This window comes from Melanerpes formicivorus, unplaced genomic scaffold (assembly GCF_026170545.1).
Source record: "Melanerpes formicivorus ecotype bairdi unplaced genomic scaffold, bMelFor1.0.p_v2 SCAF_55, whole genome shotgun sequence".
Lineage (NCBI taxonomy): Eukaryota > Metazoa > Chordata > Aves > Piciformes > Picidae > Melanerpes > Melanerpes formicivorus.
The window spans coordinates 836,978-857,955 of record NW_027142407.1 but is presented as its reverse complement, the minus strand read 5'-3'; the positions used below and the strand labels follow the sequence as shown (position 1 = coordinate 857,955).

Genomic DNA, 20,978 nt, shown 5'->3' with positions numbered 1-20,978 from the left:
ATTAGACCCAGTAAATAACTGGCTTACACAATGCTCTGTCTCATTGGTACATGGGGCCACAGCAGGTTTATGGCTTATTCAGAAGAGCAATTCCTTCTGTACAGCTGCAAGATACTGAGTACAAATCAAGGCACAAGGCTGTCTTGCAACGAGGACTGGCCCCTGTGTCATTACGTATTTAAACAATAAATCAACAATTTACTTACTCTAAACTCTCCTACATCTGTGTGGGGAATGTTTGGCTTAGAGCATCACTTTCTGTCTTCATAGAATCATAGAACTGTTAGGGTTGGAAGCAACCCCAAGGATCATCCAGTTCCAGCGCCCCTGCCATAGGCAGGGACACCTCACATTAGAGCAGGTTGCTCACAGACACATCCAGCCTGGCCTTAAAAACCTCCAGAGATGAGGCTTCCACCACCTTCAGACAGAGGCTGATTGCATTTTTACTCAACATGAAAAGCAGAGACCTTGATTCAAACCCTCCTGCAATGCTCTTTTCTTTACAGCTGATACAGACTGTGAGTGCAGTTGACAGAGACGAGCCCCCACGCGGACACAGATTTTTCTTTGAGCTGGTGCCAGAATTTGCTGTTCAGCCAAACTTCTCCATTGTGGACAACAAAGGTAACTCCTGACCAGCCCCAAGCCCTTCCACACACCTTCAGGCCAAAGAAAACTTCATCCAACAGCACTTCCTTGTTCTGTTTTTCCCGTTCTAGATAACACAGCAGGAGTTCTGACCAGAAGAAATGGATACAGTCGCAGCAAGACGAGTACCTACCTCCTGCCAATCATCATATTTGACAATGACTACCCCATCCAGAGCAGCACTGGCACCTTGACCATCCGAGTGTGTGCCTGTGACAGCCATGGGAACATGCAGTCCTGCAATGCTGAGGCCTTGTTCCTCCCTGCTGGCCTCAGCACGGGAGCACTGGTGGCCATTCTCCTCTGCATCATTATTCTGCTAGGTAAGTATCCACAATAGCATAGCATAGCATAGCATAGCATAGCATAGCATAGCATAGCATAGAATGGACCAGACCAGGTTGGAAAAGAACTTCAAGATCATCAAGTCCAACCTATCACCCAGCACCATCTAATCAACTCAACCATGGCACCAAGTGCCTCATCCAGGCTTTTTTAAACACTACTAGGGACAGCGACTCCACCACCTCCCTGGGCAGCACATACCAATGGCAAATATTTCTTTCTGGGAAGAATTTTTTCCTAACACCCAGCCTAAACCTCCCCTGGCACAGCTTGAGACTGTGTCCTCTTGTTTTGGTGATGGTTGCCTGGGAGAAGAGACCAACCCCCACCTGGCTACAACCTCCCTTCAGGGAGTTGGAGAGAGCAAGAAGGTCTCCCCTGAGCCTCCTCCAGGCTAAGCAAGCCCAGCTCCCTCAGCCTCTTCTCACAGGGCTGTGCTCCAGACCCCACCCCAGCTTTGTGGCTCTTCTCTGGACATCTTCCAGCAACTCAACATCTTCTTAAACTGAGGGCCTCAATACCGTACTTGGAGTGAGGGGCCCAAAACCAAACCCAGTACTCAAGATGTGGCCTCTTCAATGCCATGTGGAGGTGGAAAATGAGACTATCAACATTATTTAAACACATTTGAGCATCTAGGGTAATTTTCTAGTTTCCAGGCTTGTTTGAATAATATTTTATCTTCTAAACAGATCTTCATTTGGATTCAGTAATTTGAAGTCATATTCATGAAGCTGAGTGATAAGTTTCTCAGTGATTTAAAATAAAGAGAGATCAATTATGCTTGCTATTTCACCATTAATGATTTCTAATTTTTATGCTCAGGGAACATTAAGCTCAAAAGCATAGAAGAGAAACCTTCAATTGCTTGCAAGTGGTAGTGAGAGCAGCTGATTAAATAAAATGTGAGCAGAGAACTTAGAATAGACTGGGTGGCTGGAGAGCAGAAAGGTGAGGGGATGTATGAAGGAATTAGAATAAATGTCAGCTGTGTGTTATGAGCATAAGAACTGCAGCTTGCAGGTTTGGCTCCTTGAAAGTGCCATCAACTTTTCACTGCAGACAAACTCTGTGGAAAGCATCTTTCTCTTTCCACTTGTCCTAGTAAGCAGAGCTTGCCAAGAAGGAATCATAGAATTGTTAGGATTGGAAGGGAACTCGAGGATCACCTAGTTATAACCCCCTACCATGGGCAGGGACACCTCACACTACAGCAGGTTGCTCACAGCCACATCCAGCCTGGCTGCAAACACCTCCAGGCAGGAGGCTTCCACCACCTCCCTGGGCAACCTGCGCCAGTCTCTCACCACCCTCATGGGGAACAACTTCTTCCTCACATCCAATCTCAATCTACCCATTTATATTTTACTTTTCCATTCCCACTGGTCCCATCACTCCCTGACACCCTCAAAAGTCCCTCCCCAGCTTTCTTGGACCCCCCTTCAGATACTGGAAGGCCACAATTAGGTCTCCCCACAGCCTTCTCTTCTCCAGGCTGCACAACCCCATCTCTCTCAGTCTGTCCTCATAGCAGAGCAGCTCCAGCCCTCTGCTCATCCTTGTGGCCCTTCTCTGGACACCTTCCAGCACCTCCAGATTCTTCTTGTAATAGGGGCTCCAGAACTGGATGCAATACTCCATGTGGGGTCTCAGCAGAGCAGAGTAGAGGGGGAGAATCCTCTGTCTTGACCTGGTGGCTATGCTTCTCTTAATGCAGCCCAGGATGGGATTGGCTCTCTAGGCTGCAAGTCAATGCCACTGTCCAACAGAGATGCTGAACAAGCCTGGTCCCAGTACAGATCCCTGAGGGCCTTCACTTTTTACTAGGCTCCACTTGGACATGGACCCAATGACAGCCACCCTTTTGGTGCAGTCATCAAGCCACTGAATGGTTAACATGGCCCTCCTCTGGACCAACTCCATGTCCTTCCTATATTGAGGGCTCCAAACCTGTACACAGTACTCCAGGTGAGGGCAGTAAAGCAGCAAAACTTTACTGTTTATGTATTTCAGATATATCTTACTATAATCATTGCTCCCATAGACTTGATGAAAACAATCAAAAACAACACCATAAAATCAAAACATAAGTTTTGGCTGCTATAAAAACATTAATATTTTCCTTCTTAACTTCACAGAACCACAGGATGTGATTCACAGTGGTGAGAGCCTGGCACAGGTAGCCCAGGGAGGTGGTGGAAGCTTCATCCCTGGAGGTGTTTGCAGCCAGGCTGGATGTGTCTGTGAGCAACCTGCTGTAGTGTGAGGTGTCCCTGCCCATGGCAGGGGGGTTGGAAGTGGCTGATCTTTGGGGTCCCTTCCAACCCTGCCAATTCTATGATTCTGTGTTAGGTTCTATCTCTATTTTCACAATAAAAATCCCATCCCAGCCTTAATTTAATATTTCCCCCCCTAGTTCAACAGATATGCTCATTTATTTAATTTCTAACTACCCTTTTAAAAAGAAGAGTTTTAATTCATCTTTTGTTTCCTTTCAGTATTAGTTGTCTTGTTTACAGCCCTCAAGAAGCAGAGGAAGAAAGAGCCTCTGATCATCTCCAAGGACGACGTTCGGGACAACATTGTGACCTACAACGATGAAGGGGGTGGGGAGGAAGACACCCAGGCTTTTGACATTGGCACTCTGAGAAACCCAGAAGCGAGGGAAGAAAGCAAGCTGCGGAGGGATGTCATCCCAGAAACCATCTTTCAGATAAGGAGGACTGCACCTCTGTGGGAGAACATCGATGTCCAGGATTTTATCCACAGAAGGTTAAAGGAGAACGATTCGGACCCAGCTGCCCCTCCTTATGATTCACTAGCAACCTATGCCTACGAAGGAAATGATTCCATAGCAAATTCCCTCAGCTCCCTGGAATCCCTCACCACGGAGGCTAACCAGGATTACGATTACCTCAGTGACTGGGGACCTCGGTTTAAGAAGCTAGCGGATATGTACGGCGGAGAGGACAGCGATCGAGACTGACGAATGTCCCCTGTAACCTGCTCAGTGTTTGTGCAATTCATGTCTATGTTACCACAGGAAGTGGCCCTACTCTCTCTTTCTCTCTCTCTCTCTCTCTTTCTCTCTTTCTTATTTGGGAATTAAAAAGAAAATTAAACTATGAGAAATAGATGTTGTCTTAGTCAAAAGTTTGCTTAATCGATAAGTCAGTGTGAATGAATAGGAATGATTTAAGACTTTCAGAAACCAGTAACTCGCCCTCTCTGCCTAGAAACCTCTTGATGAAAGGGTTTTTTATCCACAAGGAAAACAGACAATAAAAGGCTTTTTGTGCCTTTAGTAAGGAGATGAAAACTTCCTTCCTTCCTCCCTCTCTTTATTCTTTTTAACTGCTTTGCATTACCTTTCCTAGCAGCCGGGACAGCGTGCACCTTGCATTGTGACCCTAATCTCATCCAAATATACTTTAAGGAAACAATAATTTACCAGTATTGTCATATTTATTGAGTTAAAGGACGCCTGTGTGTGGATTCACCATGATATTTTTATATCTGTATATTTATATTTTTGTATTTTTATTAAACAATAAATTAGGATTTATAAAAACACCACTTGTCCACGTGCTTTGTTCAGCAGGAGGAGGTGCCCAGCCACTGGGAGCAGAGGAAGGTGCATGCTGTGCCTCGGGCCTTTGTTCACACAGGTGCTTTCGGGAAGTCAAACCCCATAGAATCATAGAATCAGCCAGGTTGGAAGAGACCTCCAATACCTGCCTGGGGAGGTGGTGGAGTCGTCATCACTGGAGGTGTTCAGGAGGAGACTTGATAGGGTGCTTGGTTGCATGGTTTAGTTGATTAGGTGGTGTTGGATGATAGGTTGGACACAATGAGCTTGAAGGTCTCTTCCAACCTGGTCTGGTATATTCTATTCTATTCTATTCTATTCTATTCTATTCTATTCTATTCTATTCTATTCTATTCTATTCTATTCTATTCTATTCTATTCTATTTTATTCTATTCTATTCCATTCCATTCCATTCCATTCCATTCCATTCCATTCCATTCCATTCCATTCCATCATCCAGTCCAACCTGTCACCCAGCCCTATCCAATCAAGTAGACCATGGCACTAAGTGCCTCATCCAGGCTTTTCTTGAAGATCTCCAGGGATGATGATTCCACCACCTCCCTGGGCAGAACATTCCAATGGCCAAGCTCTTTCTCTGTGAAGAACTTTCTCCTCACCTCCAGCCTAAACTTCCTCTGGCACAGCTTGAGACTATGTCCTCTTGTTCTGGTGCTGGATGCCTGGGAGAAGAGACCAACCCCCACCTGGCTACAATCTCCCTTCAGGTAGTTGTAGAGAGCAATAAGGTCTCCCCTGAACCTCCTCTTCTCCAGGCTAAGCAACCCCAGCTCCCTCAGCCTCTCCTCACAGGGCTGTGCTCTACAATATCACAGTATCACTAAGGTTGCAAGAGACCTCAAAGATCATCGAGTCCAACCTGTCATGACAGACCTCATGACTAGACCATGGCACCAAGTACCAAGTCCAATCTCCCCTTGAACATCTCCAGGGATAGCAACTTCACCACCTCCCTGGGCAGCCCATTCCAGACCTCACACACCTCCCCAGCTTTGTTGCCCTTCTCTGGACACCTTCCAGCAACTCAGCATCTTTCCTAAACTGAGGATCCTAGAACTGGACACAGGACTGAAGGTGTGGCCTAATTTCAATGTGAAACTCCCCAGCACATACCTTCATTAATGGATAGGTGAGCAGTGAGAGGATTGAGCAGATATATGCCTAGGGATTTAAGGAACCACAAAGATTTTATCTGGCAGATAACACAAGAAGTTCAGAATATACTTTTTTTTTTGTATAAAAATTGAATCATTAAGCAAAGATCAATAATAAAAGGGAAGCTTTTGTATTCTAATCTTAGTTTGGGGATTTCATATGTATTTAGGCAAATCAGACACATTACTAATAGCTCCTTGATAAATCAAAGGGAGCCAAGTAATAAAAATCAAGTCTAAAGTCTATTTTATTAAAGGTATTCATGTTCAGTTCCTTCAAAGGAAAGAAATTTATACATTTACATTGTTTTTTTTTCTACAGTGTTAGGAAGAATCTTATATATTTGTATTCAAGTTTCATTTGCTGGATCAGTTTCTATTGTATTTCATTCTGTTAGATCATATCCAGGTAAACTCATTCTACCCTGATCAGAAGGAAATAGAATAAAAAGCTGAAAGGTTTATCAGCAGTTATTAAAAACAAAGGAAGAAAAAGAAGAAACCCCCTCAAATGGATGAAAAGGCCTTCAGCAAGGCCTTTGACGCCAGCCCCCCCAGCAAACTCCTGGCCAAGCTGTCAGCCTGTACCTTGGACAGCAGCACTCTGAGCTTCTGTGTTAGGAACTGGCTGGAGGCTGAGCCCAGAGAGTGGTGGTGAATGGTGCCACATCCAGCTGGCAGCCACGCACTAGTGGTGCCCCCTAGGGATCAGTGCTGAGCCATATCCTGTTCAATATCTTTATTGATGATCTGGACAAGGTGATTGAGTCCATCAGCAGTAAATTTGCTGATGACACCAAATTGAGGGCAGGAGTTGATCTGTTAGAGGGTAGGAGAGCTCTGCAGAGAGACCTTGCCAGGCTGGACAGATGGGCGGAGGCCAAGGGCAGGAGATTGAACACATCCAAGTGCCAGGTTCTACACATTGGCCACAACAACCCCAGGCAGTGCTACAGGCTGGGGTCAGAGTGGCTGAGAGCAGCCAGGCAGAAAGGAACCTGGGGGTACTGGTAGATAGTAGGCTGAAGATGAGGCAGCAGTGTGCCCAGATGGCCAAGAAGGCCAGTGGCATCCTGGCCTGCATCAGGAACAGTGTGGCCAGCAGGAGCAGGAAAGTCATTTTGCCCTGTGCTCAGCACTGGTTAGGCCACACCTTGAGTCCTGTGTCCATTTCTGGGCTCCTCAGGTTAGGAGAGATGCTGAGTTGCAGAAACACATCCAGAGAAGGGCAACAGAGTTGGGGTGGGGAGCCTGGAGAAGAGGAGGCTGAGGGGAGACCTTCTTGCTCTCTACAACTCCCTGAAGGGAGGTTGTAGCCAGGTGGGGGTTGGTCTCTTCTCCCAGGCAAGCAGCACCAGAACAAGAGGACACAGTCTCAAGCTGTGCCAGAGAAGGTTTAGGCTGAATGTTAGGAAGAAATTATTCCAGAAAGAGTGATTGGCCACTGGAATGGGCTGCCCAGGGAGGTGGTGGAGTTACCATCCCTGGAAGTGTTTAAAAAGAACCTGGATGAGGCACTTGGTGCCATGGTTTAGTTGATTAGATGGTGTTGGCTGATAGGTTGGACTTGATGATCTTGAAGGTCTTTTTTAACCTGGTTAATTCAATTCTATTCTAAAAGGCATTAGAAATTTCACCCAGATGGGTTGGACTCTATCCATAGCATTTCCATTCTTATTAATATTGAATTTAAGGGAAGCTAAGAGCATATAGATGGCATAAATAATCATGTTTTAAGGTTTTCTCTACAGGACTCAGTTATTTTTTACAGGTCTTTCCAGAAAGAAATTTAAGCTGCACAAACCCCAAAAGCATAGGAATAACTTCCTTGAATTATATAAATTGGACCTCCAAAACTTCATCTTCAGTGTTGAACACAGTAGAGTGGAACAAGAGGGAGAGCTTGTAAGTTGTCATCTGAGATTTGAATGGCAGAGAGTGATGCAGAAGGGTAGGAAAGAGGAAAACAGATCTGTCCCTAAGCAAGGGACAAGATGTTCATCAGTGCAGGTGAGTAAGTTCTTAAGATGTTAAGAGTTGGTACAGAGTACACCAAAAGATTATCAGTTTGATTTCTGAGAGTCCACCAGGATGAAGGACAAAAAAAGGGTGTGAGGAATCCTTCTTCCTTCAAGCCATATACATTTAATTTGGAAATTTTTCTTTTCCACAAGAAGTAATCACATTTGTGTATTTTTTGGGTATTTATTTTAGTTCTTGTGTTTATTTGTTTATTTTCATAAAGGAGTGACAGAAAGGAAGCATTGAAGAAGGGGAGACCACATTAGTGTTGATAAAGATGTGCAGGGTGAGTGCCCAGAGTCTGGAGCCAGGCTCTGCTGGGTGCTGCCCAATGCCAACACAAGGGGCAGTGGAGGAAAATGAGACAGCGGAAGTGCCATGGAAACAGGAGGAAAAAAACCTTTCACTGTGAAGGTGATGGAGCACTGCCCAGGAGGGTTGTGTAGTCTCCCTCTCTGGAGATATTCAAAACCTGCCTGGATGTGTTCCTGTGATCTGGGTGATCCTGCTCTGGCAGGGGAGGTTGGACTGGATGATCTTTTGAGGACCTTTCCAGCCCCTAACATTCTGTCAATTCACAGAATGCCCTGGTAGAGACAAGTCCTTGCTATCATTTTGTGTGGTGGTACTTTGGGTAGAGCAGAAACTCCAGAAGGTTTCTATCTTCAAATATCTGACCTCCAGGAGGATGGAGCCACTCTTTTCAGTGCTACCCAGTGATAGGAGGAGGAGCATTGGGGGTGTACTCAATCACAGGAAATTCCCTCTCAACATGAGTTAAAACTTCTTTGCTATGAAGGTGGGAGTGCAATGGAACAGTCTGCCAAGGGAGGTCATAGAGTCTCCTTCTTCATATGGACACACTCCTGTGTGACCTACCCTGAGTGAATAAAATAGAATTAACCAGGTTGGAGAAGACCTTTGAGATCATCAAGTCCAACCTATCACCCAGCACCATCCAATCAACTCAACCACTGCTCCAAGTGCCTCATCCAGGCTCTTCCTAAACATCTCATGATGGTGACACCACCACCTCCCTGGGCAGCTCATTCCAATGACCAATCTCTCTTTCTGGGAAGAATTTCTTCCTAACATCCACTCTAAACCTCCCCTGGCACAGCTTGAGACTGTGTCCTCTTGTTCTGGTCCTGTTTGCCTGGGAGAAGAGACCAATCCCCACCTGGCTACAACCTCCCTTCAGGGAGTTGTAGAGAGCAAGAAGGTCTCCCCGAGCCTCCTCTTCTCCAGGCTAAGCAACCCCAGCTCCCTCAGCCTCTCCTCACAGGGCTGTGCTCCAGACCCCTCCCCAGCTTTCTTGCCATTCTCTGGCCACATTCAAGTGCCTCAATGTCCTTCTTAAATTGAGGAGCCCAGAAATGGACACAGGACTCAAGGTGTGGCCTAAGCAGTTCTGAGTCCAGGGCAGAATGACTTCCCTTCTCCTGCTGGCCACACTATTTCTGTTGCAGGCCAGGATGCCGCTGGCCTTCTTGGCCACCTGGGCACACTGCTGGCTCATGTTCAGTCACTCAGTATCCCCAGATCCCTTTCTGCCTGGCTGCTCTCCAGCCTGTAGAGCTGCACAGAGTTGCTGTGGCCAAAGTGCAGCACCTGGCACTGGGACTTGTTAAATTGAGAGATGCTTACCCAAGAGCCAAAAATAAACCATGGCAGAGTAGAAGACACAAAGCAAAGGCTGTGAACCAATCTAATTTTACAGGTTGTTTTATTTTGTTCTACCTTTAGGAGGGAAGTTTTACACCTGTGTGTTGTTTCAGTTCATGAGTCATAATTCAAACTAGGAGGGATCTGCTCTGAACTCTACTTTAAGAATCACTTCCAGATTTAGGTAGGGATTATTTCCCCCACCCCCAAATCTTTGCTGAAAACTCATAGAAATGGAAATGAAGCAAAGGAGGTTTGAATTCCAAAGTGTCCTTGCATTCCAAAGAAAACCTGTTGACGTTACTTCAGCAGGGGAAGCGAGTGTCTGTGTGCAGAAGCAGCCCACCTGCTGTCACAGGGCAGTGTGCAGCAGAAACAAGCCAGGAACAGCAACTTCTTTCCCTTCTGCTTCCTGCCCACTGCCGTCTGGGTTCAAAGCACAGCGCTCTGCAAACGCTCTCCGCCCACTCCAGCAAAATTCATTAGAAATCATTCCAGCAAATTTCAGACCAGTGGAAGAGACTTGTCCTGTCACAGCTTCAAGGCCTTCTTTCCTCTTGCTGGTGCGTGCCCTGTTTGAGCAGGAAATAGGTGTTCATTGCAGTCCTGCGGCTTCGGATTCCAAGCCCGAGTCCTGGTTTTGTTCATTTTACCATGGAATTTGACACAGCTCCTGTCATAACACACATTAATATATCTTCATCAAGCCTGGATGAACTCCATAATTTTAAAAAGCACTTGCTTTTAGAGCCAGTGTGCCAAGCACTCCTCCCCTCTCCTCTCACAGGGGAACAGCAGGCTGTGCAAAGCCAGCCCGCACAAAGCTAGAGTTTGATTCTTTGGTGGGAGGAAAATGATTACAGAAGCACAGAGTCACAGCAGCTGGAAAAGACCTTCCAGATCATCAAGTCCAACCATGAGCTACCCCTACCAGGGCCACCACTACACCCTCTCTGGATGTGCTTTAGATACACCCAGGGCTGGGGATTCAGCTTCCTCCCTGGGCAGCCTGGACCAGGCCTGGACAACTCTTTTGGCTTAGAAGGTTTTTCTCATGTCCAACCTAAACCTCCCCTGGTACAGCTTGAGGCCATTGCCTCTTGTCCTGTCCCTTGTACCTTGGGAGCAGAGCCCAAGCCCCAGCTGTCTTCAGCCTCCTCTCAGGGAGCTGTAGAGAGCAGTGAGGTCTCCCCCAACCTCCTCTTCTCCAGGCTCAACACCCCCAGCTCCCTCAGCTGCTCCTCCCCAGCCCTGTTCTCCAGACCCTTCCCCAGCTCTGTTGCCCTTCTCTGGACCTCAATGTCCTTCTTGCAGTGAAGAGCCCAAAGCTGACCCCAGCACTCAAGCTGTGGCGTCCCCTGTGCTCAGTCCAGGGGCACAATTCCTGCCCTGCTCCTGCTGCCACACCACTGCTGGCACCAGAGGAGATGTCACTTCTGCCACCTACACAGAAAAGTCCTTGGCTGGGCACTGCTGAGTCTGGAAGTGCTTGGAAAAGAAGGTCCTGCCTGCAGCCACTGCTGTGGGGAGCCCCCAGCTCCCTGCCAGTGTGTTCTCACCCTGGCACCTCTGCTGCAGCCCTTCCCCCTCCTTACCGATGATCATGCTCTCATAGTCCCGTCCTTCAAGTTACCTTTTGAGCTGCTGGTAGATATTTGACCACATTAAAAACAGTTTATGATCTGTCTGGATAACTTTGGGGCAGCACAAGACTCAAAAGCCGGTACCAGAACCTTGCAACCTCCCTTTAATTCCAGCAGCAGGAGGCAGAATGACCCTCCCTAGATATTGCATCGTGTAAATACTTCTCTCACCCTTAGCACTAGAAGAAGAGGTGAGAGCTGGAGTTTCAAGATTGAAAATGATGAGAGAAAAGAATTAGGGCTGGGATTTTTGTCACTTGAGAATTGCTCTTGTGGCTGTCAGGAAGCAGGATGCTAGTTGCTAGGAGCAACGATAATAATACTTGCTCCTTATATAATGCTTTTCCTCCCTCGTTTTTAGGGCCTCTTACAAAGCAGGTCAGTGTCACTTCACAGGTAGGAAAAGCACTTATTTGTGCACCCGCTTCCTCAAGGACACCCAGCAGGACAGTAGCGCAGAGAGAAGCAGAAGCCTGCTTTGAGGACAGCTAACCATGTAGGAGGCCTTCATGTACCTTCACTGCCTAAAGTGCCCAGAAATTTTGCTTTTCATTAACTTTTACCACCCCAAGAATTTCAGACTTCTTTCAAGGAAGATGTCTTTCCCTGGGACACCATCAAGCAAGCATACTTTCATGTTAAGGCTGTGCTTTGCCTGAGTATGTGCTATGGTTTGAGGCTGGATGCCTTTAAGGACAATAGGGAATTCTCTCAGGAGGACTAGACAGTCTGGAAGATGCACAGTGGAAAGTGTAATCTTGTGTTACTCCATTCCCACACTGCCTACATCTCCCTTTTATAAGGTGTGGCAAGTTGAGAATTCCCCCCAACAGATGGGGAGAGAGCCTGGATGAGGCACTTGAAGCCATAGTTGAGTTGATTAGATGGGGTGATAGGTTTGACTTTATGACTTCTGAGGTCTCTCCCAACCTGGTTAATTCTGTATTTCTCTATGAGGGATGGGGATTCACTTGCCACAATGTCCCTTCCTCAGTGATTCTTGCTGTGGAGAAGGGTGACTGAGATTCCCAAGCCAGCTTCAGCTGCACTTACCACCATGAAACATACCAACAGAGGAGAAGAGGCAGTCTTATTCTCTCTGTTCTTCATGAAATTTGTCTTGTGATTCTGAAGAAGTGATTCTCACTTTCCAACCTGCTCCTCTTCCTGAAGGCTTCCTCTTCAGAGTTGATTGATAAGTGAATGCCTTTTCCTGGTATGCTTTATTGCTTTCTCTCCCCTCCCCCCCCCCCCCCTTTCCTTATTTCTGAAAAGAAGCAATGAGGGGGGGGGAAGAAATGGTCTGCAAATGAGGCACAAAAGCAGAGATTTATGAAATGATGAAAGCAGACTCAAGGGGCCACCAGGAAAAAAACAAACGAACTGTAATTAGCATAATAACATCAGACTAAACAGCTCCTGCTCCACCACCACCATCCCAGACCTGGGGGCAAGACCCTCAGCAACCAAGAGACCACCCAGAGGAGCCCAGCCCCAGTGAGGAGGCACAGCCAGCACCCAGGGATGATACTGGAGTAGTCATCAATGCTGGCCCTAACAACCAGGGGGCCACCAGGCCCCCCGGCCTTTGTTGTTACCACCACCAACACCCAGTGTGAACCAGGGGCACTCACCAGGGATGAGAGAAGGATCCTCAGCCCAGATGGGCTCAGCTTAGGGCTCCTGCTTCTCCTAAGTGGAATTAAATAAGGGAGTGGGTGGGGAGGGCAAAGTGGCCACAGCTGGGGTGGGAGGAGACTGCAACAGAGCCCAGGTGCTCTGGGATTTGAGTGGAAAATGGGGCTGGTGAGGGACATTTAGGGTGTGTCAGGTAATAGAATAGAATAGAATTAACCAGGTTGGAAAAGAACTTAGTGATCACCCAGTTCAACCTATCACCCAGCACCATCTAAGCAACTCAAACATGGCACCAAGTGCCTCATCCAGGCTCCTCTTAAACTCCTCCAGGGATGGTGACTCCACCACCTCCCTGGGCAGCACATTCCAATGGCAAATTTCTCTTTATGAGAAGAACTTCTTCCTCACCTCCAGCCTAAACCTCCCCTGGTGCAGCCTGAAACTGTGTCCTCTTGTTCTGGTGCTGGTTGCCTGGGAGAAGAGACCAACCCCCACCTGGTTACAACCTCTCTAGGGGGAAAGGGGAGAAAAAAAATAGAAATGGGTAGATTCAGATTGGATGTTAGGAAGAAATTCTTCATCATGAAGGTGGTGAGACATTGGAACCAGCACCCCCAGGACCACTCAAAATGATTGTTCAGAGGAAGCAGAGGCCTCGTGTTCTTGGTCTTTCTGTGGATTTTATGAAGAGTCCTTAAAAAGCAAATGAAAATGAGCTTTGCATTACATCACTAACAGAAATACACACCTGCACCTGCAGGTAATCTAGACAGGTATTTTAGCACTACAAAGGAAACCTCTTTTGATGTTTAACACCAGGTATTTGCACATACATTAAAACCTTGATCCTGGAAATCATCTGAAGCAGGTTTAATTAATGTTAAAGGGTTGGAGGTAGCATTGTACATTTTGTAACTTGCAGAGAGGTTCTTTGTGCAGGCTTTGAAATAATCTTATAAAAAAATAACAATCTACAATCACAGAGGGGTTGGACTTGATGATCTCCAGAGTTCTTTTCCAACCCTTAGCATCCTGTGATAATCTCTTGCATAGAGAAAAATGAAATAAGATAAAATGAAATGAAATTAAATAAATGAAATGAAATTAAATAAAATTAATAAAATAAAATAAAATCAATCAGACATTTCTACCTAGCAAACAAGGATTTAAGCACCGATACAGGCTGGGGAGTGACTGGCTTGAAAGCAGCCCTGAAGAAAAGGGCCTGGGGGTGCTGGGGGAGGAGAAGCTCAACAGGAGCCAACAGTGAGCATTTGCAGCCCAGAGAGCAAATCACATCCTGGGCTGCAGCAAGAGAGCACAGCCAGCAGGGCCAGGGAGGGGATTCTCCCCCTCTGCTCCACTCTGCTGAGACCACAGCTGCAGCTCTGGGGCCAGGTCTGGCACCTGTGTTACAGGAGGGATCTAGAGATGCTGGAAGGTGTCCAGAGAAGGGCCATGAAGATGAGCAGAGAACTGGAGCTGCTCTGCTGTGAGGACAGGCTGAGGGAGTTGGGGTTGTTCAGTCTGGAGAAGAGAAGGCTCTGAGGAGACCTAATTGTGGCCTTCCAGAATCTAAAGAGGGCTATAAGAAAGCTGGGGAGGGACTTTTTAGGGTGTCAGGGAGTGATAGGACTGGGGGGGATGGAACAAAACTAGCAATGGGTAGATTGAGATTGGCTGTGAGGAAGAAGTTGTTGCCCATGAGGGTGGTGAGAGCCTGGCACAGGTTGCCCAGGGAGGTGGTGGAAGCCTCATCCCTGGGGGTTTTGAAGGCCAGGCTAGATGTGGCTGTGAGTAACCTGCTCTAGTGTGAGGTGTTTGCCCTGAACCACCTCTATAGATCTTTCAACAACTCCAGCTTAAGTGCCATGGTTTAGTCATGAGGTCTGTGGTGACAGGTTGGACTGGATGATCTTTGAGGTCTCTTCCAACCTTGGTGATTCTGTGATTCTGTGTCCCTGCCCTTGGCAGGGGGGTTGGGACTGGCTGATCCTTGAGGTCCCTTCCAACACTAACGATTCAATGATTCTATGACTTTCATATTAAAAAAGATAATAGTAAAAAATATATTATACCTTTTTAATATAAGAAAAACCTGAGGAGAGAGTCAGTATCTTTTGTCCAATTATATTAGCTGCTTTAATGAAATCAGACCAATTCTTAGGCTTATGAAACCCTTCTCATTAGCACTGCCAAAGCCTGGAAAAGCCTCCAAAGCCACTCTGCAAGATAAACTTTTAAGTCCAAATGCTAAACTAATTTTTGAACTGGCCCTTAGCAGCATGCTCTCATTGATCAATTGTGAGGTTTAGTAGGGTGACATTTGGAAGGTAGAGTTTCTGGCATGCCCTGGAGCCACACTTAGGCACATCCAACAACAGTGAACAGAAAATTGGCAACACTAAGTGTGGTCAATGAGTTAATGAGGAAACATTGTTCTAAGCTTTCCTTTTCAGTCAGCAGGACAACACTCTGCTTGGATTTTGGAGGATAGGATTCTCAGCACACCCAGAGAGGCCAAAGAGCAGGATTTCCAAATTAAAAGTATTAGGTATATTAAGTTCCAACAAAGTAGTTCACAATTCTTAGGCATAATGCCTCCATATTCCTAATCAATTTTGTTATGTAATTGAATAACAGTTGTTCAGCCCCAGTCTGGGATTGTTGTTTCTTTTTCTCCTTCCTTCTCCAAGGAAAACTCCTCACAGTCCTCCCCTGTGGTCACATAGTGTTCCTCCCATAGGAGACAACTCTCCACAGGCCTTCACCCCTCTTCTGTGGCCCTCCATCAGAGTCACAGCATCCCTCAGGATCAGTCCCCTGCTCCAGCATGAAGTCCTTCAAGGGCTGCAGATTCTTCTCCACCACTCATCTCTAAGGCCTGCAAAGGCTCACCACAGCCTGAAGGGTAATGGCTGTTCTGCCTCCTTCCTCACCTCCTCAGTGGTCTGCATGGCTGGCATTCCTTCCCAGCCCACTCCTTTCCAAACCAAAAGAGGTCCCAAAATAAAAAGCTGTTAACCAACAGGCTTTCTCCTCTTAAATATGTTATGTCAGAGGCACTGACTGGCTCGACCTTGGCCAGAAGTGGATCTGATTTGGGAGGCAGGGAAGCTTCTTGAAGCTTCTCGGGGCTATTCAGTCTGGAGAAGAGAAGGCTCTGAGCAGAGCTTACTGTGGCCTTCCAGTATCTGAAGGGGGCTACAAGAAAGCTGGGAAGGGACTTTGTAACGTGTCAGGGAGTGATAGGACTAGGGAGAATGGAACAAAACTAGAGATGGGTAGATTGAGATTGGATGTTAGGAAGAAGTTGTTCCCCATGAGGGTGGTGAGAGACTGGCACAGGTTGCCCAGGGAGGTGCTGGAAGCCTCATCCCTTGAGGTTTTGAAGACCAGGCTGGATGTGGCTGTGAGCAACCTGCTGTAGTGTGAGGTGTCCCTGCCCATAGCAGGGGGGGTGGAACTGGTGATCTTTGATATCCCTTCCAACCCTAACAATCCTATGATTCTATGATTTATAGGAGCCACAGTACAGAATCACACAGAATCACAGAATGGTCTGGGATGGAAGGGACCCCCAAAGGTCATTTATTCCAACCCCTCCTGCAGTGAGCAGGCACATCCTCAACTAGATCAGGTTGCCCAGAGCCACATCCAGCCTGGCCTTAAAAACATCCAGGGATGAGGCTTCCACCACCTCATGGTTAAAAATCTGTTCCTAACATCCCTTTCTCCCTCTACCAAAACCTCCTAGCTCCAAATCCAGCACAACACTGCCTAGCAGCAGGTCTGAACAGCATTGCCATGTTCTACCACGATGAAGAATGAAAACCTTTCCCCTTTTAGTTTCTTCTTCTCCGTTGTCTTAGCTCCATCTTTTGCAACTGCCCCCAGGCCTTTCACAGGCAGTCTCAGAACATGTAGGAAATTATTTACTGTTATATGGATCAGACCTGGTTTAGTTGGGAAAGAGCTCTCAGGTCATGCAGCCCAACCATCAACCTAACCCCACCATGGCCATTATATCACATCCCAAAGGGCCATGTCCACACAAAACTGAACACCCCCAGGGACAGTGACTCCACCACCTCCCTGGGCAACTGCTTTATAATACCTTGTGCCTCCACACACATCACTGCAGTGCTGCCTCCTAATTCTGCAGCATTAATTTTCGCTTTCAGCCTAACTGCAGAAGCAACTATGTGTGAACCTCTGCTCTCCAGAAAATTGTTGCTGCTGCTGCTGCTTTGCTGCTAATCTTTTGCTCACACCAGCAGCCAAACCTGCAGACTGTAAATAGAACAGGGTGAGGAAACTAATCTTCCCCTCTGCCTCCTGACACACCAAGAGCTTCCTGCAGCAGTTTGTCTCTTTCAGGTCAGTTGAGATACCGAGGGACTATTATTTTTCCTAAGAGATGCTTTGTAGGAAAGTAATTGGATTATTTCAATTTTTCCCCCATTTTTCCACATTCATTTATGGAAGATTGATGCATTCTCATTTCAGAAGTATAGAAGACCACCACTACTGCCTTTTTCTTTTGCTCTTTTTTACTGAAGGATATTCATTCTTTCCTCCAACAGTAATATCAGCAAGCATTAACAAGCAGCCTCTAGAAATGAAAGAGGAGTGCCTGGTTCAATACTCATCTTGCCTTGTTCTGGACTATCATTTAAATAGCCACTAATAGATCTATCTTCTATGAAGCTTTTAAAATCTCCTTTGATTCCACTTATGCTTTGAAAAGCTTCTATTTAATTGTGAGCTGAGATTGCACTTCATTTAAGTCTGCCACCTCGTTTTTCTCACAAGCCCCAAAACCCTATGAGATCCAGCTTTATAGTTTTTAAGCTTCATATTGTAGAGCTGGTGAGGCATCTGGAGCACAGCTCTGTGAGGAGAGGCTGAGGGATCCGGGCTTGCTTAGCCTGGACAACAGGAGGCTCAGGGGAGACTATACTGCCACTTACAACTCCCTGAAGGGGAGCTGTAACCAGGTGGGGGTTGGTCTCTTCTCCCAGGCAACCAGCACCAGAACAAGAGGACACAGTCTCAAGTTGCACCAGGGGAGCTTTAGGCTGGATGTTAGGAAGAAATTCTTCCCAGCAAGAGAGATTGGCCATTGGAATGTGCTGCCCAGGGAGGTAGTGGAGTCACTATCACTGGAAGTGTTTAAGAAGGGCCTGGATGAGGCACTTGGTGCCATGGATGAGTTGATTAAGTGGTGTTGGGTAATAGGTTGGACCTGATGATCTTAAAGGTTTTTTCCAACCTGGTTAATTCTGTATTCTGTTATTTGACTCTCTTTTCCTGCAGAAATAGGTTTTGAATAGTAATTTAGGGAGGGGTGAGGTAAAAATCAACCTGGACATTAGATGAAACTGGCAACTTGATGAATCACAGAATTGTCAGGGTTGGAGGGGACCTCAAGGATCATCTAGTTCCAGCCCCCCTGCCACTAGATCAGGTTGCCCAGAGCCACATCCAGCCTGGCCTTAAAAACATCCAGGGATGAGGCTACCACTACCTCTTTGGGCAACCTGTTCCAGGGCTTCACCACCCTTATGGTGAAGAGCTATTTCCTGATGTACAATCTGCATCTCCCCTCCTCTAGCTTGGATCTATTCCCCCTGGTTCTATCACTACCCAACATCCTAAACAGTTCCTCCCCAGCTTTCTTGCAGGCCCCCTTCAGATACTGGAAGGCCACTGAAGTTGAGAAGGATATCATTGCATTCACAGATGATTAATGCAATGTTGATTCAGTTTGGTGAAAAACTAAGCATGCTCATTAGAGGCTATAAAACATCCTTGTGGCACCTAATTGCTTAAGGATGAAAAATCAGCAGAAAATAGATTACTTTTTTACCTTCATATAATAAATGGGCATTTGGAGAAAGAGCAGCACAAAAGAAGATTTATCCACAAGTTCTTTAGTAATTACTGTGGATCACAGAGCTCAGATTACAGTTTGGGGGCCGTCAAAATACGTCATGCAAGATACATGGATATGGGAATGACCAGAGAAAAAAGGATTGATGTGAAATGAAATGAAATCACAGCATAACTAAGGTTGGAAAGGACCTCGAGGATCATCAAGTCCAACCTATCAACACTGACCCCATGACTAGACCATGGCACCAAGTGCCACGTCCAATCTCCCCTTGAACACCTCCAGGGATGGCGACTTCACCACCTCCCTGTGTCAGGGGATGAAAGGTAATGGAGTCTTGGGAGGAAAAAATGACAGGAAAACATTTTGATCATGTTTTTAAGGAGAGAAGGATCACAAAATTCAGACTGATCAAGAAGAGAAACTGGCTAACCAGAGGGCCTGCATCATGCTGTCAGCTTTAGCAGTGGGGAGAATCACAGACCCAGGAAAGGTTACATTTGTCAACTGGTTTTGTTGATCACTGGATCAACAGTGACTGTTTCTGAACTTCCTAAAATCATAGAATCCATAAGGTTGGAAAAAACCTCAAATATTATCCAGTCCAACCTGTCACCCAACACCTCAAGACTACCAAACCATGGCACCAAGTGTCACATCCAATCATCTCTTAAACGCCTCCAGGGACGGGGACTCCACCACCTCCCTGGACAGAACATCCCAAGGGCCAATCCCTCTGGGAAGAACTTTCTCCTCAGCTCCAGCCTAAACCTCCCCTGGCACAGATTGAGACTGTGTCCTCTTGTTGTACTGCTGGTTGCTAGAGAGAAGAGACCAACTGCTTCCTAGCTACAACCTCCCTTCAGGGAGTTGTAGAGAGCAATAAGGTCTCCCCTGAGCCTCCTCTCCTCCAGGCTAAGCAACCCCAGCTCCCTCAGCCTCTCCTCACAGGGCTGTGCTTGAGGCTTCTCCCCAGCCTCGTTGCTCTTCTCTGGACAGGTTCAAGTGTCTCAATGTCCTTCTTAAATTGAGGAGCCCAGAACTGGAGACAGGACTCAAGGTGTGGCCTAAGCAGTGCTGAGTAGTCCCAATCCTATAAATATTTTATTATATGGATTCAAAAGATGAGTATTTCCCAAACCAAACATATTTCTGTTTTTCAAACTAGCTTCTTGAAAGAAATTTCTGTAGCAACATCAAAGTAATTTGAAATACAATTCCTGCTTCTAAGGTGTCAAACTGCATGCATATTGTGATTGCTAACAGACAGTACTAGTCCTAGCCTGGTAATGGGCTCAATAAAACTGGGGATTCCACATTTATTCACAGGCTCAGAAGTTGTCAGGGGTTAGAAGAGACCAGAGAAATCATTGAGTCCAACCCCCCTGCTAGAGCAGGACCAGAGCATATAACACAGCTCACAAAGGAACACATCCAGACAGGGCTTAAACATCTCCAGAGAAGGAGACTCCACAACCTCTCTGGGCAGCCTGCTCCAGGGCTCTGTCACCCTTACAGGAAAGAAGTTCCCCCTTGTGTTGAGGTGGAACCTCCTGTGCTGCAGCTGCCATCCTTTGTTCCTTGTCCTATCCCATGGAGCAAGTGAGCAGAGTCTGTCCCCTCCCTCCTGACCCCCAGCCCTCAGATACTTAAAAACACTTATTAAATCCCCTCCAAATCTTCTCTTCTCCAGACTAAAAAGCCCCTGAGATCTCAGCTTCTCCTCACCAGGCAGTGCTCCAGTCCCCTGATCATGCTCATAGCTCTCTGCTGGACCCTCTCAAGCAGATCCCTGTCCCTCTGGAACTGGGGAGCTCAAAACTAAATGCAATACTCAAGATGAGGTCTCAGCAGGGCAGAGTAGATGGGGAGGATAACCTCCCTGGATCTACTGGGCACACTTTTGTTAATACACCCCTAGGATCCCATTGGCCTTCTTGGCCACCAGGGCACATTGCTGTCCCATGCAGAACTTGGTATCCACCAGGACTCCCAGGTCCCTCTCCACATGGCTGCTCTCTAGCTGCTAATGACTTCAAGATCCTATTTGCTCAGTCTTCTGCCTTCAAGATCCTATTTGCTCAGTCTCCTAGTAGAAATATTATTTTCATTCTTAGTTGTCTCTCAAGCACAGCATGAAAGCAAGAAGTCAAGCTGTGCCCCTTTTCTGCTCATGCATCACCCAGAGCTCTGCAATTAGAACATAGGGAGTGAAAAAGGAAACAGAAGGAAAGGGAAGTTTTTGTTGTATTACTAGAAAAATCAACAGTCAAAAGGTAGAGCTTCTTCCAAGATTGTATAGGTTAAGAAATCATCCAGCCCAGGGCCTGTTTGTCAGCCGTAGAATGCTAAA

The 20,978-nt window shown here is 46.6% G+C and overlaps 1 protein-coding gene and 1 long non-coding RNA gene across 5 annotated transcripts in view; one reads left to right on the top strand and one right to left on the bottom strand.

Annotated features, from left to right (window-relative positions):
* The window catches only part of LOC137452512 (cadherin-9-like), a 39,662-nt gene extending 35,095 nt beyond the window's left edge, over window positions 1-4,567 (top strand). For both annotated transcript variants that reach the window (XM_068160981.1, XM_068160980.1), the window contains exons 7-9: window positions 510-627; window positions 723-974; window positions 3,495-4,567. In XM_068160981.1, coding sequence (XP_068017082.1) covers window positions 510-627; window positions 723-974; window positions 3,495-3,982 — 858 coding nt within the window. In that variant the 3' untranslated portion in view covers window positions 3,983-4,567. The remainder of the gene's footprint in view (window positions 1-509; window positions 628-722; window positions 975-3,494) is intronic.
* A 4,947-nt stretch (window positions 4,568-9,514) lies between these two features.
* The window catches only part of LOC137452508 (uncharacterized), a 251,908-nt gene continuing 240,444 nt past the window's right edge, over window positions 9,515-20,978 (bottom strand). Inside the window, exons 1-3 of one of the 3 annotated variants that reach the window (XR_010990101.1) lie at window positions 12,726-12,775; window positions 12,160-12,271; window positions 9,515-10,121 (exon numbers count right to left, since the gene is read on the bottom strand). This is a non-coding gene — a long non-coding RNA (uncharacterized lncRNA). Of the gene's footprint in view, window positions 10,122-12,159; window positions 12,395-12,725; window positions 12,776-20,978 lie in introns of those variants that run through there. The other 2 variants (XR_010990100.1, XR_010990099.1) reach the window with 2 other exon arrangements.